The 24,165-nt window shown below is 40.5% G+C and overlaps 1 protein-coding gene across 2 annotated transcripts in view; it reads left to right on the top strand.

Moving 5' to 3' along the window:
* The window catches only part of LOC125462823 (leucine-rich repeat-containing G-protein coupled receptor 6), a 248,235-nt gene that overhangs the window by 218,541 nt on the left and 5,529 nt on the right, over positions 1-24,165 (top strand). For both annotated transcript variants that reach the window (XM_048553238.1, XM_059653420.1), the window contains exons 12-17: positions 9,217-9,282; positions 10,612-10,683; positions 14,394-14,465; positions 16,135-16,260; positions 20,406-20,566; positions 23,948-24,028. In XM_048553238.1, the coding sequence (XP_048409195.1) occupies positions 9,217-9,282; positions 10,612-10,683; positions 14,394-14,465; positions 16,135-16,260; positions 20,406-20,566; positions 23,948-24,028 (578 nt within the window). The remainder of the gene's footprint in view (positions 1-9,216; positions 9,283-10,611; positions 10,684-14,393; positions 14,466-16,134; positions 16,261-20,405; positions 20,567-23,947; positions 24,029-24,165) is intronic.

The raw sequence follows: 24,165 nt of genomic DNA, 5'->3' as shown, positions 1-24,165 counted from the left end.
AATTTAGATAAATTAATTTAGACTATCTCATAAAGTTAACAATATATTATACAAAGATATGTTAGGGTGACATCAAAGTTTTAATTTAGCATTCTGCGGAAAATAACGGGTATAAACAATTTTTACTGTGATTATGATGTGATGTAAAAGTTTAAAGTAAATTAATGCCCTGCTATTGTTTAGCTGATATTTGTGTGAGAACATAAATTCAAGAAAATTTCAGGTAAAAGATTCAACTTGATTATTTGTTTTAGCAGATATGTCAATCCTCTGCCTACTTAGATTTGAATACAACCAAAAACTCATCAGAGATGATTTGTGTTCATGCTAAAAGCACATCAAAACACTCACATAACTGGTGGCAATGAGTGTGCTCCAAAGGAAAACCCTTGGCTGATGATATCAGGATGGATCATTATCATTATTTCAATGAAAGAATGTTCAAATAACACTAATTTTATTGTTGGAGAGTCTTTAAATCTTCTGACAAATGTTCATGAAAAGACATGAACTGCCTAGTAGTAAGTGAAGAGGTTACCTTTTAGGATTAATTTGTTTCGGGTCTGGATCCTTCTTACTGCTCCTCTGATGCTGCTTGGCCTGCCACGTTCATCTAGCTCTTTACCTCATTATCTCAGATTCTCCAACATTTGCAGTTCCTACTATTCCCAAGGATTCTTGTGGTGTTAGATTTTAACCAGAGACCATGGCCATTTAATGAATGATTTATAACTTCAGCAGTGACAAAATCTAGATACATCCTTGAGTTCTTGGTGAATAGATGCTTTTCCAATCTGTTTTATTATTGGGCATTGCATTTTGACAGGCAGGAACAGAGTGTCTGCCAGTTCTGTATTATATTTTCCTTCTCTGGCAAAACTGGCTTTCCTGAAATTGTTTTAATGTGATCAGGCGATTACTGCAGCTATTTCAGGCTCAAATTTCTTCAAAAAAACTTCCATCCACTTCATCTGGTTGTAAAATCAAATACGAAATTTGTAAACTAAAAACCCATTTTCATTTTCACCACTTCTGTGGCCATGATGATAATAAACCTTCACGCACAATGTATAAAACTTCTGAAATTCTCATGACATGCTAAGGCAAGGATGATTATACTATACATGGTTATGAAAATAAAGCCACAACTGATTGTCAATAGATGAATATGGAAAATATTCATTCAAACAGTGGCAAAACTAAAGTATTTTTGCTTTTATGACATTTTAATGTATGGCAGTATCACGTGCTCTTATCTAACAGCTTCCTTTGTCAAAGACATATCAATATGCCAAGAACATATGCAAAAATATGGGAGAATTGTTTACTTCTGCCTCATGATTTGAAAAAAAATCACTGATATACTTACATAATCTAATCATCAGTCTCAGCATGTTAACTGAATGTCAGGCATTTCAATCATTTGATCAACTGTGCTTCCCAACCACTGGTGTGCATTTTAAAGCTGCTGACTGGCAGGAATAGATTTCATTGCTGCCTGAATCACTGAGACAGCTAGTGCACAGCACAGTCTGGGGCTAAAACACACAGAATTTGGAGAATTATAGTTCCACCCTCTATTCTTTATTTTCCCCCCCGGGAGGTGATCCCAGATGTGGCGATAGCTGGCCTTTTACAATTGATTAAAGTTTCCTAATGCTTATAGGAGGATAGAGTGAAGCAACAGTAGACTTCCACAATTGCTCACCACTTACTGGCTGCTCAATAAGTGTGCATGCATGAATTTAAGGATGGGGCAGCACTGGGCTCCAGTTTTGACGCTCCTTTGTAGTGGAACAGCATTTGGTGTCAGTACGTAGGCTAAAACATTAGGCCTGATGGTACTAATGGAAGCATATCCCAGGATGAACCACCAGAAAGAAAGACAGGAGAAAATTTTTTAAAAAGGATTAAAATAAGCAGAAACATGTTACTGAGATAGTAGGAACTGCAGATGCTGGACAATCTGAGATAACAAGGTATCGAGCTGGATGAAAACAGCAGCCAAGCAGCATCAGAGAAGCAGGAAAGCTGACGTTTTGGGCCTAGACCCTTCTTCAGAAAATGAAGGGTCTAGGCCCAAAATGTTAGCTTTCCTGCTCCTCTGATGCTGTCTGGCCTGCTGTGTTCATTCAGCTCTACACCTTGTTATCCCAAGAACCCGCAGGAGTTTTCTTTTACCTGTACATTTGCTATCTCCTTTTGGACCATACAATCTCTTCTTTGTGAAATTTTCAATATGTGTTTGTTTGTGTATTTGATGGCTTTCTCTCTTTTATTATCTTTCTTGAGGTTATGCAAACAAAAATACTCTTTCTTTCACGTAAGACTTTTCCAATCAGTTCCTTAAATTTGACTAATACTATATTTTAAATTAAGTGTTTATAGCTGCATGCTAAAGCAATATCTTTTCTATCAACCAATAGTATCAAAAATAAGGGACTCCTCACCTAACCAATTTGGGGGCTCAGCCAGTACATTTCCATAGGCAAATGACAGAATTGGAGCAGGGAAAATAAATTGTTACTTTAAACATTGTTTTAAAAAATCTGCAAAAAGGCTTTCTCACCTTTGACATTAATATGATAAGATGTCCACCTTTGATGCCAATAGAGAGAACAAAATAAAGATCGGAAATTTTAATGGCGTTAACCTTAGAGGAATTAAAAGTTGCAGATAAGCACTTAGGAGTTGAGTTTGCCTCAAGCCAACAAAGCAAAAATGTTGCCAAGCTCTTGTTGAAATATGTAGAGGTGGAAACTGAAACCAGAGAAACAGACAAATTAAAATTGGAACAGCTAAAATTGGGACTTGAATTCCAACACAAGCAAAGTAGCAAGAGAATTCTCAGAATGGGAAAGGAAAGGAGAGAATTTCAGGAAATTAGAAAGAGCGATTGAGAAAATGAGTTCCAATTATGACAGCTTGAGCTGAGACCCGAATATTCCATTGAGGGCACCTCTGATGAGGGAGCCACACCCAACTCTGACTTGAAAGCTGAAATGTTCAAGTTCACCCATTTAATCCTTAATCTTGTGAGGCTGGATGAACACAGCAGGCCCAGCAGCATCTCAGGAGCACAGATTCTCCTGAGATGCTGCTGGGCCTGCTGTGTTCATCCAGCCTCACATTTCATTATCTTGGATTCTCCAGCATCTGCAGTTCCCATTATCACTAATCCTTAATCTTGATGCCTTTTTCACCCTTTGCATAACATATAATGTGGTCACTTCAACAGGCATTGCTGTTTCACGGCAGGCTGACAGTTAAGGTTCTGTCAGTTGATTGAAATTCCTTTGACATATTCCATTTTTTTCAACTGGTTTGGCAGCTCTCAGAATGTGAGAGGATCTTTCTGTGCCTGCATCATAGGGGATTTGCTTTGGGGTTACAATTCCTTGTCATAAGAGTAGGAAGGGTCACATGAGTCAACATTAACTCTGTTTTCTCTCCATAGGAGCTGCCAGATCAGCTGAGTTCCTCCAGAAATTTCTGTTTTTGTTTGTGTCATAACATGATCCACATTTTACGAGGCATGGAGATGAGCGCAGGATGTGGGCTTCATTAGGGAAGTTTAGATCAAAGAGTGAATGTTTAGTGGTAAGGCTGAAAACCAGGCAATCCAAATGTGCGGGATAATAAAATGTGAGGCTGGATGAACACAGCAGGCCCAGCAGCATCTCAGGAGCACAAAAGCTGACGTTTCAGGCCTAGACCCTTCATCAGAGAGGGGGATGGGGTGGGGGTTCTGGAATAAATAGGGAGAGAGGGGGAGGCAGACCGAAGATGGAGAGAAAAGAAGATAGGTGGAGAGGAGAGTATAGTTGGGGAGGTAGGGAGGGGATAGGTCAGTCCAGGGAAGATGGACAGGCCAAGGAGGCGGGATGAGGTTAGTAGGTGGGAAATGGAGGTGCAGCTTGGGGTGGGAGGAAGGGATGGGTGGGTGGAAGAACAGGTTAGGGAGGCAGAGACAGGCTGGGCTGGTTTTGGGATGCAGTGGGTGGAGGGGATGAGCTGGGCTGGTTTTGTGATGCAGTGGGGGGAGGGGACAAACTGGGCTGGTTTTGGGATGCAGTGGGGGAAGGGGAGATTTTGAAGCTAGTGAAGTCCACATTGATACCATTGGGCTGCAGGGTTCCCAAGCGGAATATGAGTTGCTGTTCCTGTAAGCTTCGGGTGGCGTCATTGTGGCACTGCAGGAGGCCCATGATGGACATGTCATCTAAAGAATGGGAGGGGGAGTGGAAATGGTTCGCGACTGGGAGGTGCAGTTGTTTATTGCGAACCGAGCGGAGGTGTTCTGCAAAGTGGTCCCCAAGCCTCCGCTTGGTTTCCCCAATGTAGAGGAAGCCACACCGGGTACAATGGATACAATATACCACATTGGCAGATGTGCAGGTGAACCTCTGCTTAATATGGAAAGTCATCGTGGGGCCTGGGATAGGGATGAGGGAGGAGGTGTGGGGTCAAGTGTAGCATTTCCTGCGGTTGCAGGGGAAGGTGCCGGGTGTGGTGGGGTTGGAGGGCAGTGTGGAGCGAACAAGGGAGTCACGTCTCTCCGGAAAGCAGACAAGGGTGGGGTTGGAAAAATGTCTTGGGTGGTGGGGTCGGATTGTAGATGGCGGAAGTATCGGAGGATGATGCGTTGTATCCGGAGGTTGGTGGGGTGGTGTGTGAGAACGAGGGGGATCCTCTTTGGGTGGTTGTGGCGGGGGCAGGGTGTGAGGCATGTGTTGTGGGAAATGCGGGAGACGCGGTCAAGGGCGTTCTCGACCACTGTGGGGGGGAAAGTTGCGGTGTTTGAAGAACTTGGACATCTGGGATGTGCAGGAGTGGAATGCCTCATCCTGGGAGCAGATGTGGCAGAGGCAGAGGAATTGGGAATAGGGGATGGAACTTTTGCAGGAGGGTGGGTGGGAGGAGGTGTATTCTAGGTAGCTGTGGGAGTCATTGGGCTTGAAATGGACATCAGTTACAAGCTGGTTGCCTGAGATGGAGACTGAGAGGTCCAGGAAGGTGAGGGATGTGCTAGAGATGGCCCAGGTGAACTGAAGGTTGAGGTGGAAGGTGTTGGTGAAGTGGATGAACTGTTCGAGCTCCTCTGGGGAGCAAGAGGCGGCGCCGATACAGTCATCAATGTAACGGAGGAAGACGTGGGGTTTGGGGCCTATGTAAAATTACAGACCAATTAGCCTAACCTCGGTCGTGGGTAAAATTTTAAAAACTTTGTGAATGAAGAAATTTCTGAAAACATGTAAATGCATGGTAAAGTAGGTCAAAGGTCAGCACGGTTTGATCAAGGGGTGGTCATGCCTGACAAATCTGTTAGAATTCTTTGAGGAAGTAACGAGCAGGGTAACCCAAGGAGAGCCAATGGATGCTATCTACCTGGACTTCAGGAAGGCCTTTGACAAGGTGCTGCACAGGAGACTGCTGAGTAAGATAAGGGCCCATGGTGTTTGAGGCAAGGTGCTCGCATGGATAGAAGATTGGCTTCTGGCAGAAAACAGAGTGGGTTGAAGAGGATCTTTCTCAGGATGGTACCTGGTGTTCTGCAAGGGTTGGTGTTGGAGCCACAACTTTTCACTTTATACATAAATGGTCTAGATGAAGGAACTTCGGGCATTTTGTCTAAGTTTGCAGATGATACAAAGATAGGTAGAGGGATAGGTGGTATTGAGGAGGCAGGGCGGCTGCAGGAGGATTTGGACAGGTTAGGAGAGTGGGCAAAAGAAGTGACAGATGGAATACAACATGGGAAAGTGTGAGGTCATGCACATTGGTAAGAAGAATAAAAGCATGGGCTATTTTCTAAATGGGGAGAAAGTTCAGAAATCTGAAGGGCAAAGAGACTTGGGAGTTCTAGCCCAGGATTCTGTCAAGGTAGACTTGCAGGTTGAGTCAGTAGTTAGGAAAGGAAATGTAACTTTGGCTTTCATTTTGAGAGGACTTGAATATCAAAGCAGGGATGTACTTCTGAGGCTCTATGGCATTCATTTTGAGAGGACTTGAATATAAAAGCAGGAACATACTTCTGAGGCTCTATGAGGCTCAGACCAGGCCACTTCTGGAGTATTGTGCACAGATTTGGGCCCTGTATCTCAGGAAAGATGTGCTGGCCCTGGAGCAGGTTCAGAGGAAGTTCATATGAGGACCATCTGAGGTCTCTGGGTTTATACTTGATGAAGTTTAGAAGGATGGGGGAGGTGTGTTAATTGAAACTACCAGAATACAGAATGGCCTGGATGTTGGTAAGATGTTTCCATTGGTAGGAGAGACTAGGACCTGAGGAAACAGCCTTAGAGTAAAGGGAAGACCTTTTAGCACAGAGATAAGGAGAAACTTCTTCAGCTAGAGAGTGGTGAACCTACAGAATTCACTGCCACACAAGGCTGTGGAGGCCAGGTCATTCCGTATGTTTAAGACAGAGATAGATAGGTTCTTGATTGTCAAGGGCATTGTGAGTTATGGGGAGAAAGGGGGAGAATGGGATTGATAAACTTATCAGCCATGATTGAATGTCGGAGCAGACCCAATGGGCTGAATGGCCTAATTTCTGCTCCAATGTTTTATGGTCTGCTAGCTACCATTATTTTCTTGTTTTAGTTGCAGAAAGTGTTTGATTGCTATATCACAGGGAAACTGAAAGTGATTTATAATACATGTACAAAAATGACGTAGCACCGGAAGTACTATGGAAAAATATAATCATGCCTGGTTACCAGATAAGTGTGGATGATTTCCAAAATAAGATCAAAAGTTTCGAGGGTAATATTGAACTGCCTTTTCTTTTTTTTATTCATTAATGGGATGAGGGCATTGCTGACAAGGCAGCATTTATTGTCCATCCCTAATTGCTCAGAGGGCAGTTCAGAGTCAACCACATTGCTGTGTGTCTGGAGTCACATGTAGGCCAGACCAGGTAAGGATGGCAGTTTCCCTCCCTAAAGGACATTAGTGAACCAGATGGGTTTTACCCCAACAATTGGCAATGTCTGCATAGTCATTGAATTTAAATTCCACCATCTGCCATGGTGGGATTTGAACACGGGTTCCCAGAACATTATCTGGGTCTTGGGATTAACAGTCCAGTGATAGTACCATTAGGCTGTTGGCTCCCCCAATTATCACATCTACTCAAAAGAGTGCAGTGCAAAGATTATAAGTTGCCACTTACAGCACATCTTAGGGAGAAGATATCTAGATACAGATTATTCATTACAGTTTCTTAGGAGAAAGAAATTAGAAAAATAAAGAAATAAGAAGTCCAACATTACAGATCAAAGAAATAAATTAGAAAATAGAAATATAAGTTCCAATATCAATCCTTCCAACCCACCCCACGCTGGCATCTAGCCTCCAGTCCGCGCTGGGCCTTGACTCCAGACTGAAGAGCTTCACCTGCCCAAAGCACCCTAGAAATTCTGAGATAATAAAATGTGAGGCTGGATGAACACAGCAGGCCAAGCAGCATCTCAGGAGCACAAAAGCTGACGTTTTGGGCCTAGACCCTTCATAGGAAACGTCAGCTTTTGTGCTCCTGAGATGCTGCTTGGCCTGTTGTGTTCATCCAGCCTCACATTTTATTATCTTGGAATTCTCCAGCATCTGCAGTTCCCATTATCTCTAGAAATTCTGAGCTGCCTCTTCTGATGTCACTGACTCTTCTGGTTTGACATACATTGCAAATGGGATCACTTTGTAACGTTCCCAATCCTGGTGGTTTATGTAAGTTAAAAAACATTGTCCTCTCACAGGCTGAAATTTGAGGTACCCCACTCAACATTCCTCCCCTTCTCCGCATGGTGATATCACTGGTCTAACTATTTGTTTGAACATAGAACATTGAACAGTACAGCACAGTACTGGCCCTTCGGCCCATGATTTTGTGCCAATCTATCATCCTACTAAGATCAAACTACCCTGCATACCTTACATTTTACTATCTTCCATGTCTCTATCCAAGAGTTGCTTAAAAGTCTCGAAAGTATCTAACTCCTACTACTGCCAGCAGCACAATCTATATGTCCAACATTCTTTGTGTAAAGAACTTAACTCTGACATCTCCCTATACCTTCCTCCGATCACCTTAAAACTATAGCCCTTCGTAATAATCATTTCCACCCTTGGAAAAAGTCTCTGACTGTCCATTCTATCTACACCTGTCATCATCTGGTATACCTCTCTCAAGTCACCCCTCATCCTTCTTCGCTCCAATGAAAAAAGCTCTAGCTCCCTCAACCTTTCCTCAAAAGACCTGCCCTCCAGTCCAGTCGGCATCCTGGTAAATCTCCTCTGCACCGTCTCTAAAATTTCCACATCTTTCCTGTAATGAGTTGACCAGAACTAAACATAATATTCCAAGTTTGGTCTAACCAAGGTTTTAAGGAGCTGCAGCATAATGTCACGGCTCTTAAACTCAATTCCCCTGCCAATAAAAGCCAACACATCATACGACTTCTTTACAACCCTATCAACTTGGGTAGCAACTTTGAGGGATCTACGGGCATTGATCCCAAGATCCCTCTGTTCTTCCGCACTGTCAAGAATCCTGCCATTAACTCTGTATTCTGCATTCAAATTCGACCTTCCAAAATGAATCACTTCACACTTTTCTGGGTTGAATTCCATCTGCCACTTCTTTGCCCAGCTCTGCATCCTAGCAATGTCCCGTTGCAACCTGCAACAGCCCTCCACGCTGCCCACAACTCCACCAATCTTCATGTGAGCAACACTAAATGTTCTCCCTACTGCCTGGGAGTAAAATATCCATTGGAGATCAGGTATCTATTTTCGAAACTGAACTACTTTCATGTCCATTGAGTTGTGCTGATCAGAATTTAGTGCTAAATGCTGAATTATCACATAATTAAACAACTTACAATTAAATATAGTATTCTCTAATGGAGGCATGTAATAGATTTATAACTGACCATAGCATATCAATCACCAATAGTCTTAGAATTCAGGGATCTCATTTTATATTTCAAACTTATCCACAAGCATAATAGATTGCTACACGTAAATTCTCACCAGGTATTCCACGTCGTTTCTCGCACTGGAAAATACCTCCCTCATTTATCTAACGCATCATCTGAATTGATTTTGTTCATAGTTTTGAAGCATTACAAGATCCACAGTGTTTTGAAATTTGCAGTCACCTAAACATTCAGTAGTCTTTGCAAATTATGTATTAATTTTTTTTTACATCTACAGGGAATTATCATACAATCAAATTCATGTGCTGCCAAGTTTCTACAACTGTCAGAAGCTTGAAGAAATGTAAGTTCTTAATTTCTTAGTTTCTGTGAATGTAAGTTCCTGCAATACTTAAAACTGAAATATTCCTACTTTATGAAATGCATCATTTAACAGTGCCTTGTAGTTTATCTGTTATTCAATATTACCTGTCTTCACACTGCTTGCTGCCTGTCTTGCAAGTTATCATATCTAAAAATGTGTATTTCCTTCCACATGCTCTCTATTGGCTATTCAGATCCTTTATTTATGTGCCATTGAGAATGGTAGATAATGATTGGAAGAAGCCATATGTCAGTGTTGACCCTCTGAATTAGCACAAGGCCTAAGCAGGACCAAGGAAGAAGTAGTCCAACCATTTATGCCTCTATGGTCCAGCTTATTTGATTTACAGCACTTTCAAGTTTTATATGTGATAATTATAAGTCACTAACAATCCAAGAAAACATAGCTTTTCTTTTCCTTACATGTAGTCTAAATTCACTAAGGCTCTTAAGACAGAATTTTCCAAACTCATGACCAATTCCATCTCGAAGGGTAGGGGCAGCAAGTACATGGGAAAACCATCACCTGCAAGCTGGCCTCCACGTCACTCACCATCCTGACTTGGAAATACATTGCCATTCCTTCACTGTCGTTCAGTTGAAAATCCCAGAATTCCCTCCTTATGGGCATTGTGGGTCAACCTCACTGCACGTGGACAGCAGCGGTTCAAGATAGCAGTTCACCACTACGTTCTCGAGGACAAATAGGGATGGACAATAAAAGCTGGCCCAGCCAATGATGACCACTTTCCCTTGAATGAATTTTTAACAACTTATTTTGGCATCAGCAAATCTTGAAATTCAATCCCTCATTCTTCTCCCATAAGACTGCGATGAAGGCAGCAGAAATGGGCTCAGTGCTGCTGATCTAGTGAAGAGGGAGTCAAGCTGTTTAACAACAGTGACACTGGAAAGGACATGTGTTGTTGGACATTAAAATGAGGACAGTATTAGGTTGGACTTTAATGCTTCCCAGAGCAAAGTAGTCTGGCAATCTTCAAAGAATGTGCCTGTAAAAAGTCACCTCTTGGGCAAGGTACCAGATGATAGCTGGTACCATGAAACCATATCCCCAAGCATGAGTCAGTGCCTTCAGGAAGGAATTGGAAGGGAAAATTGACTTTCAAGGATCAGATAATGGCAACATATCTTCTATTTAACAAGAAGCCACTACCTTAACGCTTGATATAAACCACTTCCGCTGTGTTTTGTCTTTTCTCATGCCAGAATGATTGATTTTTTTCCCTGTCCCCTGAAACAAGAATGATGTCTTGAAACCTTGATCTCATTGTACTGTTTGTCTTTTCAGTGGCCTACAGCATAATAGAATCACTGAAATCAGAGCTGACACGTTTCAACAGCTAATGGCTCTGCGATCTCTGTGAGTAGGTTTTCACATTCTTTCTTGAAGCAGTCTTCCCAAATGAAGTTTTACTGCACTGTTGATAAGACAGAAACTCGATTCCAGGCACCAGGCTGGAACTCAGTCACACAGGCAGTCATACAAAATAAGATACCTGTGAATGTCCTTTGTAGTTATAGCATCAGTTGCTCTTCAAGTGGATGTTTAAAATAACTAGGAAACAGTTGCAAAGACAAGACATTGCTTCCTCTTCTTGCTGAAAAGTTCAGAGTTTTGTCTAGGCTATAACTTACCCTACCTGTATTCTGTCATAAATGGCCATAAACATTTGGAAACACAAAAAATAAATCAGCCTCCAGCATGAAATACCATAACTTGCTGCAGTAAATAAACTTTGTTCGTAGTTATTTGCGCCTTTTGTATTCATTGTCCTGATTCATCAAGCTGTGTGGGAAAGTGACTTTTTCTCACAGATGTAACCCTCAGTTACAAAACATTAACCCTTGGTGAACAATTGTTCATCAACATCTTATGTTACAAACTGATAACCCTTATTAAACTATCTAACTGATTTTCCATAACTGTTCCTTATCCATTCCAAGGAGTTTATGTTGTTCTATAGGTTATTTGCAAACCAAAATTGAGCTTATTTAATATCACATTGTGACGTCTTTCTTGAAAGAAGAGAAAAGATGCATTTTTTTCTCACTAACAGGTATTCAAAATATGAAATTGTATTATTGGACATTATATATCACCAATGAGCTGGTGATTTCTCTTTCTGAGCACACAGTTACCCCACTGGGTATCAACGTATTATCTAGAAACTCTAGTCTCCGCTTGCCTGAGCTGACTGGCCTAGGCCTTGAACCCTCCACTTTCTGATTTAGCTATAGGAGTGCTATGGCTTGACAAAGGCTCATTGTTAGAAAAACTGGTAGGCAACATAAAAGGAAATAATAAAGGATTTTATAAACAGATAAAAAGTAAAAGATTAGTTAAAGTGAGGGTAGGGCTGCACAAAGATAAAAAGGAATTTGTATGAATAGTAAAGGAATGGCAGAAATATTAAAGTTCACTTTGGTTTAAGTTACAAGTTTGGGTCTGCTGAAGGTACATTTCTGAATGCATTGATAATGGCCCAAATCTGATCTGGGTTGGTATCCCGTATTTACTATCCCTCCTTAAACAAAAAAAAGCCTATTTGCCTTTCTCCAATTTTGTGATCTCATCTTTCAATGGAAGATATTTCCAAACTCACCAAGCGTAAAATTCTCTCACAAAAGCAGGGGAGAGAATCTTCACAGACCCCCCCTTTATATGGCCCTAGCTGCCGTATTCTGGAAAATAAGTATCAATGCCTCAAAGTTTCTTTGAAAACCTACCCAGAGTAGGTAAGTGGGTTTGAGTGTATTAAGTAAATTGGAAAGGTGGCAGTTGATTGAGGTGATTGATGTGCAGGGTGGTAGAGTGGCAAGTGGGCAAAATGGGTTAATGGGCCAGGAGTAATGGAGTAGATTTGATAGGTAGTATTCATAGTTTCAGTGCGCCATGCATCAGGTCAAATCTGTTGAATTTGGGTGTCAGGCCTAATGAGGGAGGGGAGTTGGTGGCATTTGTATCTTGTGTTCTTGTGGGTGGGTTAGAAGGTGTGAAGGATCGAATGGTAAGTTCAGGTGAGAGACAGAGTTAGAGGATCAGGAGTAGTCCAGGAGTTGAGTATGGAGTGTAGGAATGTTTTCTGTTTTGTAGTCATTCAGGCAGTGGTTTTAATCTGTCTAAACATTTTCAATGTAGGGAGGTAACTGCACAGCGGTAATGCAACTAGACTAGTATTTTGGGAACATGAGTTCAAATTCCACCATGGCAGATAATGAAATTTGATTTTAGTCAAGGAGTCTTAAATTTAAAAAAAGACTAACCTTATGGTGTACATGTAACAAATGATACAAAAACCCATTTTGTTCACTAATGTCCTTTTAGCAAAGTAAGTCTGTCATTCTCACCTAATCTGACCTACAGATCTACATCATTGTTGCTAACTCTCCCCTGCACTCTGGACAATTAGAGATGGGCTATAATAGCTAGCCTTTACGCTCACATCCCATTTTTTTTAAAGTTCAGATAAAATAGCCAAAACTGTCTGATTCCAGTTCAGAGTCAGAGATTTCTTCAGGGAGTTCTGGGGAAGACAAAAATTGCCCATCAGAAGTTCAGACTTCCGGGAAAATATCTACAGAGTCATTATGACAGGACTTCTGTGAGACCACAAACTACATTTTGGACTATGTTGTTGTCCTACACTTTGGAGACCAGAAAGATCTGGGCCAATATGTCACACCACTGATTAGTAAAAGTTCTCAAATTCTTATGTCCTTGCAAGATAACGATGACTGGAATTAGTAAGGCAAGGGAAGAATGGGATTATAGAGTAAGATTCCCTTATGATTCAGATGTAATCCCATTGAGATAATTTCAACTTTGCCAAGTGCTCAAACGATGGAAAGTATTGGGCCCAATTTTGATTCTGTTGAAGAGTTAAAAATTCCCTTTGAATCTGTTGTTGACTATACTGCACTTGATTTTCTTTTCTCAATCTCATAGGAAGGGATTATTAGGAGAAGCACATCGATCAATCATTGTGTATAAATCATTTTGATATTTAATGTGATCCACTCATTCAGGCCCCACAAATAATTTTTTTTTAGTTTTCTCAGCTTAAAACTCAACCTATTTTTTACCCATGGTATATAATGCTCGCCTTAATGGCCAGCCTACAAATGAATGTTTTAGTTACCAGAACCTTGTAACTGGGTGCAAGGGATCAAGCAGGTGATGTGTGAACGCATTGCGGAAGTTTAAGACATGGCCATATCGAGCAGACACCTTGTGACAAACCTGGTGAACACCCACACCTATGTCAAAACGAGTACTTTTTTTTTACTGAGCATATAATTCAACCCACAATTTCAGAGGATTATTTCAAGACTTCAGAGCTCAATTTATATCCTGACATCAATACTAATTGTTGACCAGCAGTTTCTATTTTATTTCAGATTTTCAGCACTGCATTTGATGTGATGTTTTAGTTGGGAGGCAACATCAGAAAATCTGGGGGTTTTGTCATTTTTAAGAAATGGAAATTAAGAAGAAATCTAGAAAAGGCATCAAATCTGTCAGGCTTTGTTAATTAAGTTATGAGGTAGGACTCAATGGGAAGCTATTTTCACTGGCCATTGAGTTATTGACTAAAAGGCATAAATTTGAGACCATCATTAAAAGGGTAGAGGAAAAAGTTCAAAAGTTTGCTTTTTGCAGAGTGTTGTTGGGATATAGAATGTTCTGCCAGAAAACATTTTGAAAGTAGAATTCATGTTTTCACTATGTTCAGTGATGGATTATTTCATTGTAATACTTAATAATTTACAGTTGAATTTCTGCTAATTTCACCTGAGCTTGTTTTCTTGCCTTCAAATCTTTATGTTTACTGGTGTCCAAAATAGAATTTTGCACGAGGCTACCTCAGGATAGGTCAAAGCCATTTTTGAAGCTAAGTGACAGCAAATTCTTGACACCAGAATATAACATTTTGATTTAGTACAGCTTTCACCTGATCATCCTGCAATGAAATGTTATGCAGCTCATGCTTCATGTGATATGATTTGTGTTGAAAATATAGTGTTTCAAACTATAAATGAGATATTTACCTAATTTTTTTTTCACTCCAGAGACCTGAGTTGGAACAATATAGGCTTTATTCATCTTGATGCCTTTGCTTCATTACGTTCTTTAAGAAAGTTGTAAGTATTTATAATTAGTGCTTATTAAGTAAAATGTTACACTTGTAGGAGCAAAGCAGATTTGGCTTCCGATAATAAGAAAACTGTTTAAAATATAACATTGTTACTTTTAAATGAATGTTAACAGCCATTTATTTGTAAAGAAACTGCAATGCAATAAAATACCTATTAGGTGATCTAATTATTACGGTTTCTTGTCATCTTTCCCTATCTCTTACTTCATGCTAGCATTCAGCCATTTTCTGTCACTTGTACAATCTGGAGTATCAAAGGTCTTCCCATCACATTTTGTTTGATCAAATCAGACTATCGGTTTGCACTGTCTTCTGTGAATTTAAATTTCCGTGATATAATTGCTCAGTATTTCAATCGCATACACATCAGCGATATTGAAGATATGGGAAGTGGTGAATTAGGAAAGGAAGATAGAATTATTTCAAGGACATGTTAAATTGTTTCTTTTGTAAAATCCTAAATTGTTTCTTTTGTAAAATCCTAGCAAAATGTAGAAGAAGTAGCCACACCTCAGAATTCAATTCATAGTTTGATGTATATTTTAAAAAGAAAGTGAAAGCAAAAATGTTTCATTTAAAGGGCAGCATTCTAGAAGTGATCGGACCATTATTTACATTTCATCATAAAGATGGTAATGGTAATCTTGTTGATTATGTACTTCAGATGAATAATCTTTTGTGTTGACATAGATGTTCAGAGTGTATATTCTTTCTAGGATTTATATGATGTGCATTCAAATATGATTGGTCAAATAAACAATTGCTCACAGACCGGTCGCCCATTTGGCCTGAACAGGGAATATGGGAACTCTCCAACATTCTTGGCCACTGATGTTAAAAGGGTGAAAAAAAACTTCAGAGGAGACACAAATAAGACAGCAACTTACAAAACGATTTTGCAATTACTTGAGTAATTTTCATGGCCTTAATTGTAATAGTTAAGAAGAACTGGACTTAGCCACTCATTCCTCACTGCAATCTGACAGCTCACAATTTTAATCTGAAGGCAGCAAGGACAGGGTGGTCTTTAAGCATGCACCCGAGGCCTTGATGGAATGATTGGAGTTTGATCTGTTTTGACTGGAGACTGCAGCTGTAAAATGATGACTGCTTTTTCACCCAGGACAAACCTGATGAAAACTGAAGGCTCTGACAGAAAGAGAACATTTTCAGATTTACTTGTGAGCCCAGTAAGCTCATTTGAGCTGCACAATGAAATCTTACTCCTCCCACGTACTGAAGTTCCTCCTTCGTCCCCCTCCAATCACAATCATCCCTGACTTGTATCCCTTCACCAGTTCATTATGTGAGTGAAAAACTATCAATTACTAACGTTTGTACATTTGGGTACATGTCAACACCCAACCCCACCTTAACACGGAATAGGAGTGGCTGGTGTTACCAAAAGCACTTCGACTTCAGAAGGACAGAGATTTTGGTTATTCAGTTGGGTCTCCCTACTAGATCCAACAGTCATGGGTATTAGAGATAGTAGGAACTGCAGATGCTAGAGAATCCTCAATGATGGAAGAAGATTATAGTAACTTCCAATAGAAAAGCTTATAATTAATCAGGATCTCATGCGCTGTTTGAATTTTCAATTAATTTCAAAATAATCTTTAATTGCAAACTTTAAATATATCTACTTTTAACAGGGATCTGACCTTCAACCAACTTTCTTCTCTCCCTTTGAGTGGTCTAAGTGGATTGACACATCTAAAGCTCAAAGGAAATCTGGCATTATCAGAATCCTATTCAGAAGAGAGCTTTCCCAAGCTAAGGTATTATTAAAACTCAATTCAAGTAATTTAGAATGCTTCATTTCTAGACCTTGAAATATTCATACTCAGGTGCAGAATAAAATTGTAACATTTTCCTTTTGTTAGTGTATACTGTCTAAGTAAGTCTTCTACACAGGTGACATTACTTAAAAGTGACACCATTTTACAACAATAGATTAGTTCACAAGGACAAAAATTGCTGTATTTACTACCATTTAGCAAATATTTAGAATGTATTTGCAATCTCATGAAGAATACCAATTGGAGGAAACATTCATGCATGTATTTCTGTAGTCAATGCATATCAAGATCAGAATTTCCTGTTAATTTCATAGTCATACAGCACAAACACTACGTCAATCATAATCCCAAACTAAATTAGCACCTGCCTGCTCCTGGCCCATATCTCTCCAAACCGTTCCTATTCATGTACTTACCTAAGTGTCTTTTAAATGTTGTACCTGGTGCCCACACTCTCCACTTACTCAGGAAGTTCATTCCACATGTAAACCACCGTCCGTGTAAAAACTTTTGCCTCCTCATGTCTGTTTTAAATCTCTCTCCTCTGACTTTAAAGATATGCCCCTTAGCTTTGAAATCCCCTATCCTAGGGGAAAAGTTGTCTACCATTGACCATTTTTATATGCCTCATGATTTTATACTCAAATTTGAATGTGGATCTGGCAATAAAGTCATGGCAATCATATTAATAACCTGAAATTACTTCTATCCAGGACTGTAAGCAATAATATGGAAAAACTACTTCAGGGAATTCTACAATCTAAAGTTATAAGGAACAACAAATTTAAACTTAAAGAACTTCATGTAATGAGATCTGATTCAAGCCTAGAAATCCAAGCAAGTAATATGTTGTGATTAATCATAACCCTTAATTTATATTTAAACATAAGCCAAAAAATGCAGAACTTTGGGGTGAAAGAATTACGCACATGAAATTGGCTTACTGCACAACCCATTGTTTGAGAGGCAGTTTTACTTCAACTCATTCCATTTCCACGGGTCTCATAGTTGATTAGTGAAAAATTATTAAGGTGAAAAATAGCCTCATTGGATATAGAAATGATAGACATACTCAGCAGTTCAGGCAACTACAGTGGAGAGTGAAAGAGAATGCGTATTTGAGGTCTGTCACCTCAGCGTTACACAGATATATCAAGTGAATGGAGACAAAGGCTGGATATCTCACTCCTGAGTTGGGAGCACAGGTGTGAAACTCACCTGTCCCCAAACCAATTGGAGTTGAGCCAGCAGTCCATGAAGGGATGTCAAGTGCAGAGGCAAGCTGTTTTAGCAAATATTTAGAATGTATTTGCAATCTCATGAAGAGATTGAAGGCCTAGCTCATTGCTTTTAATCTTCTTTCCAGTTACAAAAGCAATGTACTGAAAAAACCCTCTTTCAGAATCCAAAATGCAATGGGAGTAGAAGGGGAATCTAGCACCGAAAGTGTCCAGGCTACTGTGGTTGCTTTCAAGAGTGAATTTGCCAATCAACCCCACCCCTACCCCAATTAAAATGAAATGTTGAGAATTTGCTCTTCCAATCACATGCTGGTTCTCTCCTGTTCTTGCTGTTGATAGGCTCATTTGTGCCCTTGACATCAAGGCTGCATTTGACTGAGCATGGCCAAGAAGGCCTAGACTTAATATGAATCAGCAAAAACTTTCCAATGGTCAGAGTCGTACTTAGTAGAAAGGGGCATGGTTGTGGTTGTTGGAGGGTAGGGCAACTCACAGTACTGTCCTAGGACCTATTAAATTCAGTTGCTTCACCAATAAACTTTCCTCCACTATAAGGTCAGAGGTAGGGATGTTCACTGATGATTACACAATGTTCAATACCAGTTATGACTACTCAGATGATGAAGTAGTCTGTGTGCAAATGCAGAAAAACCTAGACAATATCCAGGTTTGGCCTGACTTGTGACAAATAACAAATGACCATCTCCAGCAAGAAAGAATCCAACCATCACCCCCTTGACATTCAAATACATTGCCATTGCTGAGTTGCCCACTATCAACATCCAGGCAGTCACCATCAACTAGAAACTGAACTGGACTAGTCATATAAAAAGAATGGCTACAAGGGCAGGTCAGAGGCTAGGAACTATGCTGTGAGTAATTGACCTCCTCACTCCCTAAAGCCTGTTCACTGTCAGGCCTGTGATGGAATGCTCCCTACTTGCCTGAACAGTTTCAGCAACACTCGAGAGTATTGACACCATCTGGGACAAAACAGACTGTTTGATTGGCACTATATCCACAAATATTTATTCCCTCTATCATCAATGTTCAGGAGCAGTGGTGTGTACCATCTCCAAAATGCACTGCAGAAATTCAGAAAGGTTTATCAGACAGCACCTTCCAAACTCAGGAATACTACCATCTAGAAGGGCAAGGATGGCAGATACATGGGAACACCACGCTTGCATGTTGCCCTCCAAACCACTGACCATCTAGATTTGAAAATATATCAGTATTCCTCCAGTGTCACTGTCTCAAAATCCTGATCTCCTACACAAAATGGACTACAGCAGCTCAAGAAGACAGTTCACTCATGCTTTCCATGAACAAACAGATATAGCTAATTAAAGCTGTTCCTGCCAGCATTGCCAAACCCAGGTTTGGTTAGCCATAGGCTACATAAAATGCTTGAAATCTAACCAACTAATTAGTCTTTTTTTTACATGCATCTCACCTAAAGCACAAGGATATGTATGACTACATGGCATGTTCAGCCCGTTGAAATGTGTACTGTAATATACATTTGCTCAAACAGTTGAACTAAAGATTGTACAAAACCAGTATGAGGATCAATCTTCCAAGCAAATTATCCCTATGCCAATTCCTTAATGCTTTCTAGAAGCACACCATAAACTGTCATATTCAACTTACATTCTCATATACAGCTAAGTTGAGAGACATCTATCCTCAATACATCAGGCTTCCTCATACTGTTATGGCAGCAATTCGACCAAAAAAGCTATGGACACAATTTTCCTCTCCCTAGATGTTGACAGAAGAGAAAATAATCAGGTGAATTGGCTCTGGAAAAAATTACCCCTTCCCCTCGCCCCCCACACGCTCTTCTCCACTTCCGCAGGAAGGTCCGTGAGCAAACTTCTCAGCCTGCTGTCATTTGGAGTCCTTAAGTATTCAATTTGTGGCCATTTAAGAGTCTCAACTCACCAGCTCTCTGATGACCTAATTCAATAAAAGACAATAAAATGCATTTCAGACAATAAAAGTGTCTAGCTTTCTGACTAGAAACAAGGTGACCCATCGATTCAGTTTGAGGGTGGTACTCACTTGCTCTAATTTGGGATCCCTTGCAGGCAAGGACAAGGAGCAAGATCATCGTGTCAGAAAGCCACCCACATGTCCCGGCCTCTGACCTTTTCCCTCAATCACAACATCAAGTAAAGAGTATAAGAAGAACTTAACCTTACTCCTGAGGAGTAAGCTTGGGCCAATGAAATTTAGGACCAAGATGTTGTCAATCTCTGATTAACTGGCAGTGTCTTGGGACCTGAGGATCCCGATGCACCGAGAAACTCACCCGTCAGTCCTTAATAAGCTAATTGTTGAGCATTTGGATTGTATATCTTAGTTTTGGGAATCGTGGCTTCACCACCATAATACCTAAACCAAAAATGGCAAAATTACACCCTGTGATACTTCAAAGTAACTTTCTCTCTTTTGGTTTATGGTAACTCAGCAGTTGCAACATAAAAATAACAGTAGATTCAGGAAAAGTACAGTTGTCCCAACTAATGTGTTTTTTCAAATTGGCATGGCCTTAATACACAATGTATTTATGGAAATCAGAGGGGGAAGCAGGTAAGATTATTCAACTAAGTCTTACTCTGACAGGAAGAATCATTCACACCACAATTTAAACATGCACTGGCACCTTTGCCTCTCCAAAAACAGGATAAGATATATATAGTTTTCAGTTTTACATCATGCAAACAAACTAAAATGTCTTTGAAACATTACAAGGTCACTGCTGTCTCTGAAAGAATTCTAAATAGTACTTTTGCTCTCTAAATGATATTGTTGTGCATTTAGATTTTGTCTTTACAACTTATAAATTAATTCCAAAGTTTGTGTCTTGTCTTACAGAGTATTAGAAATGCCATATGCTTATCAGTGTTGTGCATATGGATCCTGTAAAAACAATTACAAGCAGTCTAACCTTTGGGATGCAGACACTACTCTCAGTGATGATGAAGATGTCCAGAAAAGAACTATGGGAGTTTTCCCTGTCCCACCGGACAGCAACTGTAAGTATATTAATATTGTTCCAATTGTTGTTATATAACATTCTTAGAGATGCTGGAGAAGATATGAAGACAGATAATAATTATAGTGGAACTGGGTGTATTACATATTAGGAGAGGATTGGCAGACTGGGTCACTTTTCTGGTGAAAAACAAAAGACTGTGGGATGCCCCATTAGAAGTTTGCAAAATTATAAAAGATTTTAATGAAGTAGATACAGAAAGAATAGTCCAGCTATTCCAATTACCATTGGAACTGATTTGATCAATGACACTCTCCTTTAATACATGTCAGTGCTTTTTCCCAACCAAGATTCCAAATCTGTCATGTCCTGAATGTATTCATTAGAGGAAATCCACTCAGTATAGCAGTAGCATATAGGCCAAGAGACATCTCGTAAAAGAATCTAAAGGCACTTTGATGATAACTGAGGAGAGGTAGATGAGAGTAAAGGCCAGGGGTAATGTACCAGGTAGGTGATTGCAGAGTGCAAAGTGGGTGAGATAGGTAGGCTGCCAGTCAAGAGATACAGTTACAGGTGGGTTTTTATGATAAGGTGGCTTTAAATCTGCCTGTCAGTCAGGTGGTTGTGCAATGGTGTCATGAGCCATGAGCCATGGTCGTAGTGGTTTGTCCTTGTCCCCAGCCTCCTAAGGCACCCAGATCCTCAAAAGCACCAGGAACACAAGAGTGCTGCAAATATACAAATATTCAAATCACCTGAATATCAAACAAATGAAATGCTTTCGTGTTGATCAATTCTGCTGCACTGCGACACTCAGTGTGTAGTTAATAGCACCTCAGGGAACACAACGACGTTTCCGATTGCAGCTGCCCAGGCTGCAGCACTGACCTACTTTTAGGAGGGCACACTGAACTGGTGTGACTGTGCCCAGATGGCATTGATCATTGCCCTGGTGCACGTGTGGGGGCACAGCTGACAGATCCCACACAGGGCACCCACCCGTTGTTCCTTTAAAGATCCAGTCAGGCAAAGGTGATCTTCACAACCACCAGGAGAAGATGTCCTCCTATTCCTGGATCAGGCTCAAGGGGCCAAGTGGCCTATTTCTGCTTCCAGTTTGAATGCTCATGTGACGGTCAATTCTGAAAAACCCTACTCTACCAAAAAGTGACCATCAGGTCCCATTCAGCATCCAACCCCGTTTAATCTCTGTGTCCCAGGACATACAGAGCCTGCATCGGCACTTGTTAATCCCCAGGAGATGGAGTTGATGCTAAAAAACCCTAGGGCCCCTGCACATCCTGGATGTCCTGGGGCTCTGTGGCTATGACCTTTCTCTGAAATGGGTGCTGCTCATCATCAGCCTTATTCCTGCTCCTGGGATTACTGTTAACCCTGCTCCTCCTGCATTCTCCTTCACATTCTTAGGAAGACAATTGCAGTAACCAACATGCCACCAGTGGCAGGATCCAGGACTGTCAATGGAAATGGCCTAAAATGGAACTGAAGAAGCAAAAGTGTTTCTCGGACCTCAGTTATTGGTGAAAGTAATGACTCAGGAAACCTCACTGGAAACGAACATCATTTTATTGTTGAACACCATTTTCGAGCCACTATTCTTGAAATACATTGTGTAGTCCCAGGCTAGGATAGACACTTCTGGGTCTGCTTTTTTAATTTTATTTCATCTATTTTTCAAATCAACCCATTCAGAGATGTCATTACATACCTCTGGAGCAGGTGAGACTTGAACTTGGGCATCCAGGCCTAGGGGTAGGGACACCACCACTGTTCCACAAGAGGACCCCCATGGGTCTGCTTTATAATTTTCAAACCCATCTTTCTAATCAACTAACTCAGAGATGTTATTACACACCTTTGGAACAGGTAGGACTTGAGCCTGAGACTCAAAGGTAGGGATCCAACTGAGGAGTTCCAGTTGGGCGGGCCATTGCCCATTACCAAGGGAACTCCTACTCAACAGGCTCCACATGCGGATTAATTAGTGATTTCCTTTGGGCCTTGTAGGAGTTATCACGGTGGCATACCCTCCACATGAGGGCTGAGCACTCTTTTCCACACAGTGAGCTATGCTGCACCTGAGTAATGAGGGACATGTCTCTATCATCCATCCACACTCAGTCACAGTGCGCAGCAACTTGGTGAAGGTGCCATACCAACTGAGTGCTTATCAAGAAAGGAGCACCTACAGTGCTTTGACACTGCGCCAACCTAGGATTTATACAAAACACTCAGCTTCCAAAGCACACTCAGTACAACCATTGTCATATTTACCTTGTTAGATTATGATCATGCAGATCCCTTGGAAGTTGGATGCAAAGTGGGTCCCCTTCAGTCAGAATTGATCTTTTGTAATGTCATTGCTGCTAACTTACACATTATTGAGATGCCCAAGTTCAGTTTATAAGCTCCAATGGCACATTGCAAGTCACTTTTGCAATCCACCTATCAAACTTTGCTGACGCCCCTGGAACTGTTACATAAGCTGATAAAGATATAGAGCAGAAAGTTCAGAAAGAACAAGCAGGCCTTGGCTCTCTTGGTGAACATCCTAAACCCATGCCCTGAACAGAAAAAAAAAATGCTAGGTTAAAACAAAGATTCTCAAATATTGCTACCAGCTCCCTCCAAATCATTATTGGCAAGATACCAATGTAAATCCCACCTTGCCTGTTTTCTTCCCCCTTTCATGCAGGGCCAACTCCTTGATGTTTTCTGTATGTTTTGACAGACTTATTGCTCCACTGTTCCATTGTACCTTTAAATTTGTATCTTCTGACTACAGCAGATTTCTGACAACTTTCCAGATAGTTCGCAATCTTCACTCCCTCCCAACCCCTCCATATTTAATCCTCCCTCAATTGCATGATTTTGCAAGTGACACTCCCTGCTGCAAACTCTTGTAACTACACAGTCACAGTTTATGATCAAAACCACAGTACTAATAAAATGATTTTGCATCAAAAGGGTCGTGTTTTGGGAGAACAGAGTTTATCAGAGTTGACGTCTATATGAACATATAAAGTAGAAGCAGAAAAAGGCCACTTGGCCCCTTGAGCCAGCTCCACCATTCATTCTGATCAGAACTGATATGATGATTCCATATTCCCACCTAACTCCAATAACGTTGCATATCTTGCTTAGCAAGAATCTATCTCCCTCTGCCTTAAAAATATTCAAAGACACTGCTTTTTAAGGAAGAGAGAGAAAAAAGTCTCCTTCCTCTCTTAAAAGAGTGACCATTTAGCTATGGATTCTTTCTTTTCCACGCCAACCCTGTGAGGACTCAATGTAATTTCTGTTATGAAAATAGTGAATGTTGTTTTTTTTGCTGGTTTTGCTAAAATTCTCATGAAATCATCTGCTAGCATCATCTTTTACTTTCAAAAATATATAGTTTACCTGGATATGGATGATTTCCAGTTAGATGTGGATGACTCTAAACTACATCCCAGTATTCAATGCACACCTGCTCCAGGTGAGTCACCAAAATACTTGCAACACTACAAAAGCAAACTTAATAAATGCAAACTGAAATACCTAGTTTCGGATAAAATAGCAATAGTATCCAAATATAGAAGACACAACTCAACTTCTGACTAATCGCATTTTTGC

This window comes from Stegostoma tigrinum, chromosome 21, assembly GCF_030684315.1.
Source record: "Stegostoma tigrinum isolate sSteTig4 chromosome 21, sSteTig4.hap1, whole genome shotgun sequence".
Lineage (NCBI taxonomy): Eukaryota > Metazoa > Chordata > Chondrichthyes > Orectolobiformes > Stegostomatidae > Stegostoma > Stegostoma tigrinum.
The sequence above is the reverse complement of the archived record's forward strand: the minus strand, read 5'-3'. Positions and strand labels throughout refer to the sequence as shown.